Source organism: Ursus maritimus, unplaced genomic scaffold (assembly GCF_017311325.1).
Source record: "Ursus maritimus isolate PB19 unplaced genomic scaffold, ASM1731132v1 scaffold_4, whole genome shotgun sequence".
In the NCBI taxonomy this organism is placed as follows: Eukaryota; Metazoa; Chordata; class Mammalia; order Carnivora; family Ursidae; genus Ursus; species Ursus maritimus.
The window spans coordinates 43,668,114-43,684,344 of NW_024426552.1; the positions used below are offsets into that span (position 1 = coordinate 43,668,114).

Here is a 16,231-nt window from a genome sequence, read left to right on the forward strand (position 1 = left end):
GGGGGGGGGGGGAGATTGCAGAGTGTCAACTTCTGCTTTGTCCTCAGCAAGCCTTCTGCTCCCTCATCATTTCCCCCCTGAACAATTTTGACCCTGAAATTTTTAAGGTTGTTGAAGGTGGAAGGTCACATTCTGTAACTTCTTCCTGCTGAATAGGGGCGTAGAGATATCCCTACCTATGTGTCAATATTGGTCCGTTGGGGAACATATGGGGGAGTTACAAAAGGGGGAGGCAGCTGAATCCTACGTGGTCAACATATATGAACCTGCTTGAGTAGAAAGGCTCGTCTGTCAGCTGGAAGTTCTGGCAGTGAAGGAGTCTTGACACTAGGCAGGAAGATACCAGAAATAACAAAATAAGGTTAATAGAGTAATGAGAAAGAGAAATTGGAATAAAAGAACTTTGATAGTTGATCTTTGATAGTTTTCCTCCAGTCCAGGAGTTTAAAGCAATCAGTAAAGGAAAGAGAAGTCATATAAAGCACCAATTTGAGTATTCATTCAGTTAGAAACCCAGGTATATTTTTGTGGTAATCTGGAATGTATACACAGCATTTTGTTTTTATGTTAGCACAAGTTTCACCTTATGTAGCAGTTAAAACATCAAATGGCATTCTGTTTTGTAAAACTGTTTCATGCATTTGTATTACTTTAGTATTTAATAGAGAAATGCTATTTTGAGTGTCATTTATGGCTTTGACCATGTACTAATTAAGAGCTACCATGTGCCAAACATCCTCCAGTCTCGAAGAGGGAACAAAGATGGATGCTAGGTGGTCATACCAATATAACACAAAATGTGTCCACCATTATTTTAAATTTGGAAGGTTGACTGGGTTGGTAATAGTTTTAATAATGCGTCAGTGCATTCAGGTGACACCCAAAGTACAGCGGCCTATCTAGCCTGGGGGAAGCTATGAACACAAGTTAGAGCTACATAGTCAGTGGGTCCATTAGGAGCCAGTCATATAATTTTGGGCATCCTTTAACTAGAGTTAAGATAGCAAGGGCTATTCAGTTTTAGAGGGCCACCTTTTGAATTTGTTGGTCACTGCCATGTCAGGCTTAAAGATGGTCACTGTATGCTTGGCTAAAGTCTCTGCTTATAATTTTATGTTAACAGAGGCAGTTCCTAGGACAAATATGACTAAGGAATAAAACTGTCAAGAAGCCGTCTTTGTTTGAAGTCCAGGCTTAACAATATCCTAATTATAAGGAATCACTGTCAAGTGAGAGAAGACTTGTCTCAAGAGATAAGGGCATCCCCAAGTGCATCATCCAGTCCAATCATAGAGAAAATGGGGTCATCCATTATCTCCACAAGTCCATAGTTAACCTCATGGAGCAGGGTATGCTCCAGCTTTTAAGGAAAATTTTCATCATTCCTAGCCACACAGAACAGGTCAAGACGATAGTTGAGTTATACAGTTGTTGAGGGATTAATCCCATTTTCCAGTTGTTTAAATAATCATATGCCTATGGGGTCCTGTTATTATCCCCACAGAATAACAGGCAATAAGATTATCTATTTATGACCTATTGTGTAGAAATAGAAAAGCTATTTCTCTGAAGTTTACCTCAAGTTATCTAGCTTAAGCAAACAACATTTAAGGACAATCAAAACTAGGATTTAACATCCACAAAAGGTGGGTTATTGAACCATAATTTTTCTCTCTAAAATAACCCTCATTTCCGGAGATAGCCAAATCAAGACTAATTTGTTTACAAAACAAGTCCAATTTTAATAAACTTAAACCCAGCAAGAATAATGATACATATAGCCAGCAAGAATAATGATCATATAGCTCTTTTAGAATCTGCTTTGCTGGAACTTTTATAAGCAATCTCTAGGTTGAACTTTTAGTAGCCTCACCAGGCCAGAAGCCAAGCCAAGTACTTGCCATCAGACATACCTTCAATACCTGTAGATTTGAGCGGATTCCTCTTTACAAGGTCCCCAGTATATCCTGAGGTTCCTGCACCTGCCAGGAAGTGACATTCTTTACTCACTTAGTGAGGCTGCTGGGAACTCTGTAAGCAAGGTATCAGGCCAACATTTCCAACGGGCTTTATGGCCCCATATTTCATAAAGTCAGCCTTAGCTCCTCAAAGCTGTTTGGTCATATCTCAGTCTATGCATTGTCTTTCTCTAATAGGACATTCCAGTCAAAACCTTGATAAATAACCAATGTTTCCAATGGTGTCCTGTTACAAAGAGAACAGAAATAATAATAAAACAAATTAAAGCATTTAACTTTTTTCTGTACCTGAACCCTCCAAAATTCAAAAGGTCTCAGTAAGTATTCTTTTTTCCATGGCAATCATAGTCATTTACATAAGTTTAATAAGAATCTCTTCTCCTTGTAACAGGCTACATTTACTTCTATTACATTTTTCTAAAGGGTTTATTTAAATAGAGAATTTACATCTTTACAATCAATATACGTGACAACTCTAGAAAATAATTTTAATTTATGGCAACAAATTTCTGTCAGATCTAGTGATAGAAGCAATTTGAATTTTGGGACAAATTTCAGGCCTTACTGTCAATAATTAAAAATAAGTTTGCATGGCATATATCTTCTAAGAATCATGCTGAACTCTATGTATCGCTCCATTTATACATGTTTACACAAATTTTAACACTCATTTAGTATTATAAATACCAGTATTCTATTGATGTTTTGTATATTACAGTTTTATTATTCGTCAAAATAGCTATCATTGATTTTTACGGTCTTACCATATCAAGGAATAAATTAAGATATATCATTTCCTCTAAGATTACATTGTTTACTAACCACAGGAATGGATTGAAGCAGTGACCCACACAGCAATAGATGTGGATGAAACCGGGTTCTATAGATCCTTCTTATTACAGGACCCTGAGTCAGGCTGAAAAATGTCCATTTGTGAGCAGAACTGGGGATCATTCCTATCAGGAATCTCCCAGCCCTGAACAAGGGTGAATAGCAAAATATTATTAATTCTAGTTGTAGTCTTGTGGCTGTAAATTTAATTTCTTCTACACCAACTTTTTAATGCCAGTTATGTCTAATTTTGTTTTCTCTTATGCATATCCTAGTGAATCTAAGAATAGCCTGCTTCACCATACATAAAGAGACATAATATCTCTTTGGTTCAGAGTATTAAATGTACATCTGATAAATATTTTTATATTGTTATTAGTAAAATATGGTATTTTAACAAACTGCACAAACTATTGTATTTCTTTCTTTTTTTTGTTTTTGTGTAGACATCATGACATTTATACCATTAAACTACAAAGAATGTTGTAGTCATATTTTATAATAAGTAAAACATAATTGAGAACCTCTAATGGTTTTCAGAAGAACTACTGGAATTTTTCGGAGCACACCAGCTTAGTTTCTTAGATGATGAAAAAAAACTGGTTTATACTTCTGATGATTTGATGGGACTGATTCCCGCATAAAACAGTTTAAGGAGCAATGTTCTACAGAAGACACCAGAAGCATATGTTCAGCCTTGATTTCTTATTTTACCAGTGTTTATTGCTCACAGTGAAGATATAGCATGGATAAAACCCTACTGTTAGTAATAAAATTATAGTACCTACTGAAAATAGGTTGATAAATTGTAGTTCTCGCTTCTTCCTTTTTTTTGTTTTTTGGTATATTTTGTCTGTAACAATGAGGCCACTAGGTGTCAGTAATGATCCAACATCGCAGTGCCACTTTCCAACTCTGGTCTTATTACCTAATTTTTGTGTCTTTGATTTCTGATTCATTATTTTTGTATCTTCCCTTTTTGTAAGGAGGATACACTATCGGAAATGTTTCTGTGCCCTTGTATTACTATATTATTTTATGTAACTTTTAGAGCGGTTTTCTGTGAACAGTTTCCCTATTTTTATGTAGGGAGCATAGAATAGTAATTAAAAGCATTTGAGCTTTTGAGTCTAACAGAGTTATTCTACTACTTATTAACCAATTATTAACAATCTGTTATTTTCTTGTGAAGATAATTTTCATCACATACAATTAAAAAATAAAATGTCAAGAATTGTATGGATTAAGTGAAACACTGTGTTAAAGTGCCTAGCATAAGGAAAAACCCAATAAATGTCAGTTTTACCCTTTTACCTAACTACTCTCTATTTAGGAGAGGAGGAAACTTAGTACATAGATTATAAAGTATTATCAGCTTGTCCAAGGAAAGTCCAAGGAAAAAATTTTGAATAGGAGATCCTTTGTTCATCTTTCCTATATAATAGTAAATACTTTACATTTTGATTCTCCAGACTGTCTCTATGGATTTAAGAAGAGGTAAAAACCTATTTTGCAAATTGGGCAGCAGTAAATATAGGAGGCTAGTCTGTGCCTGTAACTGTTAACTTACTAGCTAAAGGTTTTTCTGTAAATTTAACTGTGAAAGATATTCTGAATTTATATCTCTTCATTTTGCTTGCAGAATTCTGAAATTTCCTAGCATGATAAACAAGAAAGCCTCTGGTTCATTTTTGACTAATTTAATCATTATTTTAAGGTTGAAAATTTTTGAGTAAAATATTAAGTGACATGTTTTGTGCCATGATTCCATTCTCTTTTGGAAGGATTTTCAATAATTACCTATACATTATAACCCAAACAGAAGAACCCCTGAGTAGACTAGGAAGTATTTTTTAAAACCACCAGAGAATATACAGAAACCAATGGAGAGGTATAAGTTGTCTTCTAGCTCTGAAACTTTCAAATGAGATATTTATAAAAGGAAATCTTTCCACATGACTAATGAAACATACTCATTTTATCACTTTATCTGTATGGGAAAAGTTAATGCTTCCAAGGTTTTAAAATAAGACTTTTATAAACTGTACATATGGGTATTCCAATGAAAGACAGAAGATTGAACACATACTTAGTTTCATCCCCTTTTCAAATCTCATTAACAGTAAGGGGACTTTTGTTTAAAGACATTAACCCACAAGGGCAAAAAAAATGCAAGTGACAAAAATGGCAACCAAATTTCAGAAGCTGGACGTCTGATAAATGTTGAATGACTTAACAGACCTGAGAAAGGTAAATTCTAAACTAGCACTGAGGAAAGCTGGAAGACATCCCACTTTATGTTGCAGATCCCCTCAAAGGCTCAGATATTGATGGAAAGTGGAAAGAAGGATGAGGTGGGGCTGAAAAGAGAAGACAGTTACACTTTCTTGCCCTCCAACAAGACTGAAGGTTCATTCTTGCAGAGAGTCAAACAGAGTATTTCTAGACTGGGGGATACCAAGCATAACTGTGTGTGGCAGTGCTGATCTGAAAATGAGGAATAACTGAAAGTTTTTATACAAAATATTGTAATCCTCTTCTGCCTTCTCCTACTTCTCCAAGAAGCCACCAGCGGTAGGCAGGATATAGAAAGTCATCTGTGAGGAATCAGACCAGCGAGAGAAAAGACATGAAGGTATTAACATCAAAGATTCCCAAGAAAATGGTGTAGCTAGCTACACAAGAATAAAGACCACATTTGACAAGCCTCACACACATACTGAAATTTGTGTTCATTCATATTTATGAGAAGATAGCAAAGGATCACCAGGCATTTGAGGACCAAAACATAAAGTATGGAACATCAACAAACCAGAAAAGCAGATTAGAGGAAGTAGAATTTATTTAGGGAGAATATTTGAAAAAACTATTGGAGTATCCTTAAAGAGATAAGAAAAGGTATTACTTTCATGACATGAAAAGGACCAAAGGGAAAAAAAAAAATAAGTTCTTGGAAAATAATGGAACAGAAGAAACAGAAAACTCAATAAAAAGAAGATAAAATAGAGGCATTCTGTCAGAAAGTAGAGCAAAAAGATAAAGAGAATTGGAAAGAAAAGAAAATAGGAGGCCCAATATCCAAATAAGATGAATTTTAAAATAAGCAAAGAGAAAATAGAGGAGAAGAAATTTATCAAGTAAATCACCAAACAGTAGTTTCCAGAACTGAATGATGAGTTTTTAGTTGAAAGGCGTCTTGAGAGCCCAAGGCAGCAAATGAAAATATTCCCACATCAAGGCTCACCGTTACTTAATTTCAATACTGAAGATAATGGAAGATTCTACAAGCTTCCTGGGAAGAAAGTAAGTTTCATGTAAAGGATAAGGAAGCAGAAATACATCAGACTTCTAAACATCAACATTTGGATACTATAAGATAATAGGGCAATGCCTGGAAAAGTCCAAGGAAAAAATAATGGAATTATATGCTCAGGCAGTATCAGTGTATTGTGACTCTAGAATTAAGACATCTTCAGCCATGCATAGTCTCGAGAATGTACTTTCTATACTTTTTACTAAAGTAGCCATTGAGAGGTATACTCTTCAAAGACAAGGGAGTAAACCAAGAGGAGAAAATAAGAGACCATGAAACAGGAAAACCAGTATAAGAGCCTGTGGGAAGGATCCTCAGGATGATAATGAAAGATCTCTTATGAAGATAGCTGGGCAAGCGTAGAGAACAACTGGTCCAGATTAGAGAGTTTTGGAAGACTCTAAGGGAGAATTCTTCAAGAAAGTGAAATTCATAGACTATGTAATGAGCTTCATAATAATAAAGGTTTAAACAGTGTGGGAGTAGTGGGAATGAATTAGTGTTAAGTACCTTAAAAAACTAAGCAGATAGGCAGAGTTGGAGAATGAGGCACACTTATTAAAACAGGGAAAACAAAATGTAGAAGAAAGGCAGAATAATGGGGAGAGGGATACCACCTGTCTCAGTTGTGAATAGCATGTACATAGTCGCCATATTGATGACTAACTACGGTAGGAGAATGGGAGTGCCGGAAGCATAATGAAGGTTTCAGGGCAGCAGCGTAGAGTGTGAGAACTGAAACTTCATATTACATTGAAGGAACTGATACTTCAAAAAGGAATAATAAAAGTATATTATTTAGAGCAATAGAGGTAAATCTCCTAAGAGGAGTTAGAAATGGTTGCCTAAGAAAGGAGAAAGAGGAGATGAACCAAGGGACTGCTGTTTTTCATATACAAGCCTTGGAGAACCAGTTGACTTAACTGTGTACAGGTAAATGACAGAAACAAAAACTACTGTGTGTTTGTGCTTTAAACAAACAGGTGTGTGCATAAGCTTCTACAGTGTTTTTATAGATTTTTCTTGGATTACTTTAGAAAATGGATTTTGTTTGTGGAGACTGGTAATTTTTTGTTTGGTTTTTGTTATCAGATCAGATCCAGGCTGTGAAGACATGAAAAGATAGTATTTGGAAACCTCAGCAATTTTCAATTCAAGGAATGTATCTTAAGGCAAACTGAATACTTCAAATTTTGTAAAAGATGTTTGTGCATCTAAGAATACTTTATAATCTTCTGCTTGCATTTATGGACTTTGAATGAACTTTTTAAGAACATAGGACTTCAGGTATGTTAATCTGACCGTTAATTATATTAAAACTAAATCTTTCCTCGGAAGGGCTCCTTTCCCAGAATTATCAACTTCTTGGTAAAAGTCTACATTTGGTTGTAATTAGAATATTTAAAGTCAAGAGTTATAAGCCATCTCAATATCTCATCATGATTTATAATATCTTTCATGCATTTTATTTTTTAAATTGTCTTCTAAAATTTAGTTTATGGTATGACTTTGCAGTATGATTGTGCTTGGAAAAAGAACTTTAAATATTTATAAGGGACCGTTAATATATACATAAAATTTTTACTATATGTCACTATTAATAAAACATAATATGCAATGTACCAACTAGTGTACTTTGTTTACGCTGAAAAGAATAATGCTGTGTTAATGTAATACTTAGTGTTTTATTTTCAAGCATTTGTAAATTATCTGAGACCAAATTAAGCTGAATTTATTTATCCAGTGAATAGTGTATTGAACCTCTCTGTACCTACACTAGTGTGGCATTGTCCCAGGCAATGGAGATACAAGGTAAATAAATGAGATATATCCCTTATCCTTAGAGAACTTAAAAATTTCATACATAGTATCTAATTTTATTTCATTGGCTGCATGAATACCTTGAATTTTAAGATTAAGAGGTATAAAAATGAATTAATGTGATTCTTCAATAATTATTTTAACTGACTTCTTGTTTCTTTAAAATACCTCCAATTACTATAGCACTTTGTTAAAATAGATTGTGACTCACCAAACTATGTTTTTCCTGAGCATAAACTGCTACAAAAATGTTCTTTAGAATTTTAGACACATCTCGGGCATCTACTCTGTGCAAATTGTGTTAGTTCTCAAAACTTAGAGACCACTTATAATTGTGAACTCTGAATAGAAGCTTTCATTTAAATTTACCACTACAAAACAGTATATAGAGCAATGGTGTCAATCCTGAAAAAAAAAATTGCATATAAAAAACAACTATAATATACAATGTGTAGAACATCTTACATGTCCTTGGTTGTGAAAATGATAAAAACAGGAGGCAAGGGGTGCCCGGGTGGCTCAGTAAGTTCAGCATCTGCCTTTGGCTGGAGCCCTGAGTCGGGCTCCCTGCTTGCAGGGATCCTATTTCTCCCTCTCTCCCCACTAGTGCTCTCTCTCGCTATCTCTCTCTCTCTTTCTCCCTCTCTCAAATAAATAAAATTTTTTAAAAAATTAAAATTAAAAAAAAAAACAGGCAAAAGGTAAGTGAGTAATATTAGGTGTGTTATCGTAACTGTGGTACTGGTGTATATGTCATAGAGAGTTGAATAAAATCATTTTAGAACTACAGTAAAGTTCTGTAATTCAGTTTATCTTAGTCCAAAAATCCCAGTAGTTTGGAATTTGGCAAATTAAAAGAATATTCCAGTAGTCCACCATTTTAGCTAACTTGAGAGCCTCTCATAAATTGTTTTGATGATACAAAGTGAGATTCTCATTAATCTAGAGTTGCCTTAAATGTAAAAAGGATATGAAAACACTGAATGTAGTTTAACAAAATACTTTTATGCTGTAGTTTAGGAGGATAGGAGAAGAGTTTAGGAGGATGGAGAAAGGGTGTATTAGAATTCAAATCCTCATCCACCAGAATTATTATAACAACAATAACAGAAGAACAATAATAGCTATCACTATATGAACACTGTATTTTGAGCTAGATAGTATTACACATTACTGGATTTTACATTATTTAATTGTCACAATAACCTTGTGTGGTAGGTAGGTTTTATTATTTGTTTTATAGACAAGGAAACAGAGACCTAAAAAAGCTATTTGCTAAATGTTACTAGTAAATGCTGGTGCTGGGATTTAGAACCAAACGATCTGTTTAAGATAGATGAATTCAAGAGACAAGAGTATTACACATAGTAGAAATATAGAGCTGTCTGCCACAAGGATAGCTAAAAGGATGGAAAAGGCTCGCATTGGGGTGGGAGACCAGGATGGGGGTGGGAAAGTCAGAGAAAAGTGAATACTATTTTGTTTTGTTTTTAATTTTTTCTTGTTTTAAGTCTTTAAACACTTCAGATTTTCAACTCTGGGTATAAATGACTAACAAAAGTACTTCTTAAAACTATGCTGATACTAAGTTAATTAGTATTGCACAAACTATAGTAACTCACACCTATGCAAATATTTAGAAGAAAGAAAAGTACTGACTTTTTCCTTAGTTTCCATGATCTCCAAATCTAATTTATACTCTATAAACATCTATTCTGCTCTACATTTTCATGTGAAGATTATGTAGAAGCACATTGGGTTACAGGATACCATAAAAATGTGGATAAGCTGAGGTTATTGCATTTGTATTTAACGTAATATACAATTAAAATTTATTGCATTAAAGCTTAAGCAAGTGTTTTTTCATGTTTAGACATCACTCTATTATGAAGTTTAATTCATAAAGCTTTATATTTCAATATAAACACTTAATAAAATGTTCAAAACTTATTGTTTGTATTGTATTTAAATATTTATATATGGTCCAATTCAGCCTGTGCCTTGTAAATCACAAAAGAGCTCAGTTTCATATATATTTGGTTTTCATTTATAGGTTGTCTGCTAAAAATTGTGAATTATTTCTTGATTGCTTAAGTTATTTCTTTTTCTTTGGAATTCTTGCATAACACATTGTGATTTCCATAAATATACGCAATTACTCCTGAGAATACTAAGGCAAATACATCCTATGTGTAACTCTGGTATATTAAAATGCTGCAGCATTTTAACTATCCATATATTCTGCTTTCTGATTATTCTCTTCTTAGTTTAAAAAATTTAAAAAACATTAAATGTTCACTTAAATGGATTTAAAATAGGTTTGTCCATTTCTGAAGCTGTGGAGAAATACTATAATAATAGAAAATTGGTTATTGTGTTTAATTAAATGTTTCAGGTAACTTAGTTAATATATTTTCATAGTGAATCTTTCTCATTAAGGATGCTTCTGCTGGGATTGCAAGGGACTACCTCAGGACCACTACTGACTCTTCCTTCTGATCACTCAATTTTAATGCCACACTTGGAGTTTCATAAATGTTCAGTGCTAAACTTTTTCTGGTGATTTAGAATAAACCAAGAGGGACAAATTAAATCCTCCAAATTTGAAGTCACCAAGTAATGCTACATACAAGTCATAGAGGAATAGTAGGTATTTTGAAATCATAATTTGGTTAAATATGTAGTATTAATAATAAACATTTTTGTAGCTTTCACTATGTGCTGGGAACTTTCTAAGCACTTTACACATACTAACTCATTTCATCTCTTGACAACCCTATGAAATAGGTGTTATTATCTCTGTTACATAGATCAGGTGTCAGCAAACTACCAGTCTGGTTCTGTATGGCCCTTGAGCTAATAATTTTATATTTTTAAAGGATTAATTAAGAAAAAAAGGAGCAACAGATACTGTAATGTGGTCCACAATGCATTAAGTTATTTACACTCTGGGGCTTTACATAAAAATGTTTGACTCCTGTTATAGTGCAAATAAATGGAGGACCCTGGATTTTGAGCCTAGACAATCTGGCTCCAGAATCTATGTTCTTAACCTCTATGAAGTTTGTCAAAAAGCTAAAGATTTTCTAAAATGGAATAGAACACTTTGAAATTACTTCTTTCTTCAATAATTATATTAAGTATGAAAAATTAGATTCAAATGCCTAAAAAGTAATGCTCTTTGAAATCTTTTTTCCTCCTCTGGTAAGATTGATGTCCTGGCCTTCTTGAGTCTTTTTTCTTCCTTTGCTTTAAATGAGTAGCAACGTTGGGCAGATTCTGAAACATCAGACATGTTAATATCTTAAAAATTTATTTATTTATCAGAGAGAGTGCATGCATGGTGGGGGAGGGGCAAAGGGAAAGGAAGAGAGAGAGTCCTAAGTGGACTCCATGCTGAGCATGGAGGCCAATGTGGGGCTCAATCTCACCATCCTGAGGTCACGACCTGAGCCAAAACCGAGTCAGACGCTTAACCCACGGAGCCACATAGGCGCCCCTGGACATGTTAATATTTTTTTTTAAGTTAAAATTATATCATTTTATTACTCTCCAAAAAGCACTTTAGGTGCATACATATATACACACATATAGGTTATGTTGGGTACAGTTTTGTAATCTGCTTTTCAGCTAATAGAATATAGTAAGCATTTCATAACGTTACTTTTATAAAATAATTTAATAGCTGTAAATAATCCACTGTATAGATGTCCTATACCATATTTACCTACTTTCTTACTATGGAGCGTTTTTTCAAAAATTTTTAAGTATAACTTGCAATGGACACTCATCTGTATTTTGTATTATTTCTTTAGAATAGTTATTATAAATAGAATTAGCAGGTAATGGCTTATATTAATTGTTCTTCCTCTTGTGATCTTAGTGTTTGTTTTTTAATATTAAATAAGCATTCAGCATCTAGAAAGAAGTATAGGTTTATTCTTTTGTGCTCATGCTATTGTAGTAAGTCACAATGGTGGTGTAAATTTTCATTTATCATAGAATGAGGTTTTGAAGGGAGTTTTGACCTGGCAAAAGCAATGTAGAAGTTCACATAAAGGATGCAGAAATAAGACACGCAATTTTAAGTAATCCTAATCAGTTGAAAGTACCTCTCTTTGTTGAGAAGAAAACCTACCCCTCATAAACTCTTTTGAGCCATAAAAAGTCAACAACCTGTCCTATAAAATAAACTTTGATGTTTCTTCTGAGTATATTCTAATTTCTTTTTAGTATATTCTTCTTAATATATAAATATACTAAAAAGTGGATTCTTAGTTGGACATGTTAATATTTTAAAGTATAACTACACAGACAGGTTATCCCCAAGCATGTGGCTTGACCTTCCAGATTTCCCAATGACTTTTACCCGTATTTTGACATAAATGTTAACTAGTGTTGATAGTCTTGAAATATATATGGTAAAATGTGGAGACATTTATGATTCAATTTGTGGATATGCATTTTTTTTTAAAGATTAATCTATTTTTAGAGAGAGCACAGGTCGGGGGAGGGGCAGAGGGAGAGAGAGAATCTCAAGCTGACTCCCCGCCGAGCAGGGAGCCCCATGTGGGGCTCGATCCCATGACCCATGAAATCATGACCTGAGCTGAAGTCAAGAGTTGGACACTTAACCGACAGAGCCACCCAGGCACCCTGTGGATATGCATTTTAAGTTAAGTGACCACAAGTAACAACTATAGCTAAAAATATTTTCTTAATTATAAACTTCATGGTTATGCTTCCCTCTTCTAAATTTTTGCCGTGTGACTGGTGATATAGCATATATCCATCCATAAAGGATGAGGCTCCAAATTTTTTTTATAAGATTTTTATTTATTTATTTGACAGAGACAGCGAGAGAGGGAGCACAAGCAAGGGGAAGTGAGAGGGAGAAGCAGGCTTCCTGCCGAGCAGGGAGCCCGATGCAGGGCTCGATCCCAGGACCCTGGGATCACGACCCGAGCCAAAGGCAGACGCTTAACGGCTGAGCCACCCAGGCACCCCAGGATGAGGCTCCAAATTAGTCAGTCTTTCTCTCTCTCTCTTTCTCATTCTCTTTTGGAGAAGTTTATAAATTCTTCCAAGTATTTTATACGTTTATGTAGTAAACTATTACTGAAATAGGTTTATGCTTCTTCCAATTAAATGTAATCATTAATGTTGGCAGTTAAAGCCAACTTCACATTCAAGCTCTATCTTAGCCTTTAGTGTACTGTGAGTGTGTGAGAGAGAGAGAGAGAGCATGAGTGCGCATGCTAACACTTCACTCACCAGTGATCATTAACTTTTCCCCATGGGCTTTCTTGAGCAGATTCATAGATCTATCTTGCAAATATGTTATTCTTACCGTGTTTTAGGGTTTTTAAAAATTTTGTTATTTGTTTTTATAACTCTTAAATGTGATATATATGAGCTCTTGTCATTTCTGGAAACCTTATTGTTTATTTGATAGAGTTTTAATGTATTTTTAGATGCTGGATTATTAATGTCTTAAATACTGTCTGCTAATTCAGTAAGTTTAATTTATACATTCCCAAAATATAACTTACCCTTTCTACATTATAAAACCCCTATACTATAAATAATTTTATTTCATTTATGGGTAGCAGGACAAGATTTTTTAAGAACAAATAAAAAAATTTTCAAAACCCTATGTCAACATGAGATCTTGTTAATGTTAAAAATCAGTTTTTCTATTATGAAATACTGTATCTAAAACAGGACTGGTTTTTAAATGTCAATGATATGTTTTCTGATTTAAAGGGGATGTTGGTCTCTATAAAGGCAAGAGGCAATGTTTTTCTGTTAATTAGATCTTCAGATATAACAAGCAGAGATATTCAGTACTCAACACAGAACTTTTCTGTATGGGAAATGAGTATAAACTTAAGAAATAGACTATAGTTCTTTCTTAAAAGAGATTAGAACAAGCCTGAGGCTTCCACTCAATAGTAAGTGGGGATTTTCATAGTCTTTCTATGAATAGGGTCCTACATAAAATATCATTCAAACAGCAACTATGGTTAGGAACCCTATAATTGTATGTCCTTTTAATGTATCAGCAGAATTACTAGCACTGCAAAGAAGACCTTATTTAGGTTAAAAGATTAAATAGTACCTGTGTTTAACTTAATTACATCCTTATTTTTATTAGACTTATTTCAGTATCAGTCTTACATATTCTTCCTCCCAGAAACAAACTGAAAAAGAGTAGCTATATTCTAAGGTCACTTTACAACAAAATGAAAAATCATAACACCAGAGTGTCTTATTCTAAGGAAACCTTGAGATTATTCAATTAATTGATTTTTTTTCATCTTTTTTCTTTAGCCCTACTTCAAATTGTTTTTCAAAAGACCTGAATTAATATCAGTATATATGCATTTACTGAGATAATCATCTAATCAACTAAAGCAGAAAAATGTAATACTGTAACTGCAAGTGTAAACTCTAACTATGAAGAAAGAACCCAAATCCTTCTCTACCTTCTTACAGAGAATAGTATGGAGTAGGAGAGGGCAGTGGTGCCCTGGATAAAAGTCTGATCTGGGCCAACTTTCAGAAAAATTATTTCAGATTGCTTCCAAATCTGTGTAGACATCAATGAATAGATGGCTGATAATACATTTGCTTGTTCCTAGTAAGCCCTGGGCACAGCCTGGAAGCCAGATAGTGAACACACTAGGGATTGACAGGCTCTGCATAATAACATAAGGTTCTTTACAGCCTATGTTATATTTAGAAAAATGATTTTGTTTTCCCCAAAATTATTTTAGACTTTGGCTCTATTTATTAACTTTAGGGAGGTGTGCATGAGCTTCGTTTAGAAGGGCAACAATTGTGTTTTGAATGTTTGAGTCTCTTACTATAATCCTTTATTGAGGAAGCTGATACATTTCATCATTTTTGCACATCTTGGTCATTCCTGTTTTGAATATCCACTCACCATCCAAGATCCTGTTCTCTGCTGATTTCTATCTTAAATGTTTTCTAAACAGATGTATCGGTTCCTAGGGTTCCCTATGGAAAGTCTTAACATATTCTATTCAATTGACCCATGTGACATTGCCATTTTGTAGGCCCAAAGCAGCTGAATGATACCACTTTAATGTGGTTCACTTGAGATCACCTGGAAACTTCCAAGTGGCTCATTTCTTCAGTAAGGGCCAAAGAAATTCCCTGGGAATAACTACGTAGCCAGAACCTAGCCTCGCCTAGAAAGAACCCATGGTGAAAAATGTGACCACAATACTTTGTAGTTCCATACCTAAAACTAAGCAAGTAATCTGACAGATTTCTTTCTTTTTTTTCTTTTTTTTTTTTTTTTTAAGAATTTTATTTACTTGAGAGAGTGGGAGCAGAGTAGGGGAGAGGGGCAGGGGGAGAAAGAGAAACAGACTCCCTGCTGAGTGGGGAGCCCAACTGAGGGCTCACTTCCAGGACTCTGGGATCATGACCTGAGCCAAAGGCAGACACTTAACTGACTGAGCCACCCAGGTACTGCAATCTGACAGATTTCTTGACTTTTTTTAAGGTACTGTTTTAGATGTGTTTTATAAGCCAATTCAGATTCTCTCAGGCTCACTCTTGTTTCTGCCGCTACTTGTAGGGTCTAGTCATCATATGTAGGTACAACTTGACAGTGCCCTGTATCCCCCATTTCCTATTTAAGTGCTTCCTATTTTTGCTTCCATGCCCTCACCACTACCGTTCCAAAACATACATGATCCAGCAGGGGAACCACTGGCTAGTGGGAGAAAGGAACCAGTGAATAAACTCTTCCATCTTTCTATATTTCCCATTTATCACGGACAGTCTTGGGACACTATATATAGCTTCTGGGTGATTCCTCTGAATCTAACAATTAGTCACACTTAATGGTCAGCTCAGTAACCCTCAGATTGCCTCTCCTATCCTGCTTCATTCTCCTTTTTCCATAACTTTACTTCCTAATAAAGGAATAGGGTAATGTTTCTCTGCCTCAACAATGCTTTCTGAGGAACCCAAGCTATATCAAATACTGTTCTCAAATTTTGATCAGTCACATTTGGTAAAATACATGCACTGAAGTTTGAGAAGCACTGCCCTACGATTTTTTTTTCCACTTTTAAAATAAACTTTATTTTTAGAGCAGATTTAAGTTCACAGCAAACTGAGTAGAAAATCAGAGATTTCTCACATACTCCTACTCCCACTTCCACATAGTCTCCCCCACTATCCACATCTCAAAGCCCTAGGATTTTGAAGAACATAAAAGCCACCCTCAAGCATAGTGATAGTCAGT

General features: G+C 34.6%; 1 protein-coding gene across 1 annotated transcript in view; it reads left to right on the plus strand.

The window, feature by feature from the left end:
* The window catches only part of ARL6 (ADP ribosylation factor like GTPase 6), a 41,775-nt gene extending 31,881 nt beyond the window's left edge, over positions 1-9,894 (plus strand). Inside the window, exon 8 of the mRNA XM_008689675.2 lies at positions 7,216-9,894. Within this exon, the coding sequence (XP_008687897.1) occupies positions 7,216-7,241 (26 nt within the window). The 3' untranslated portion in view covers positions 7,242-9,894. The remainder of the gene's footprint in view (positions 1-7,215) is intronic.
* The last annotated feature ends 6,337 nt before the right edge of the window (positions 9,895-16,231 follow it).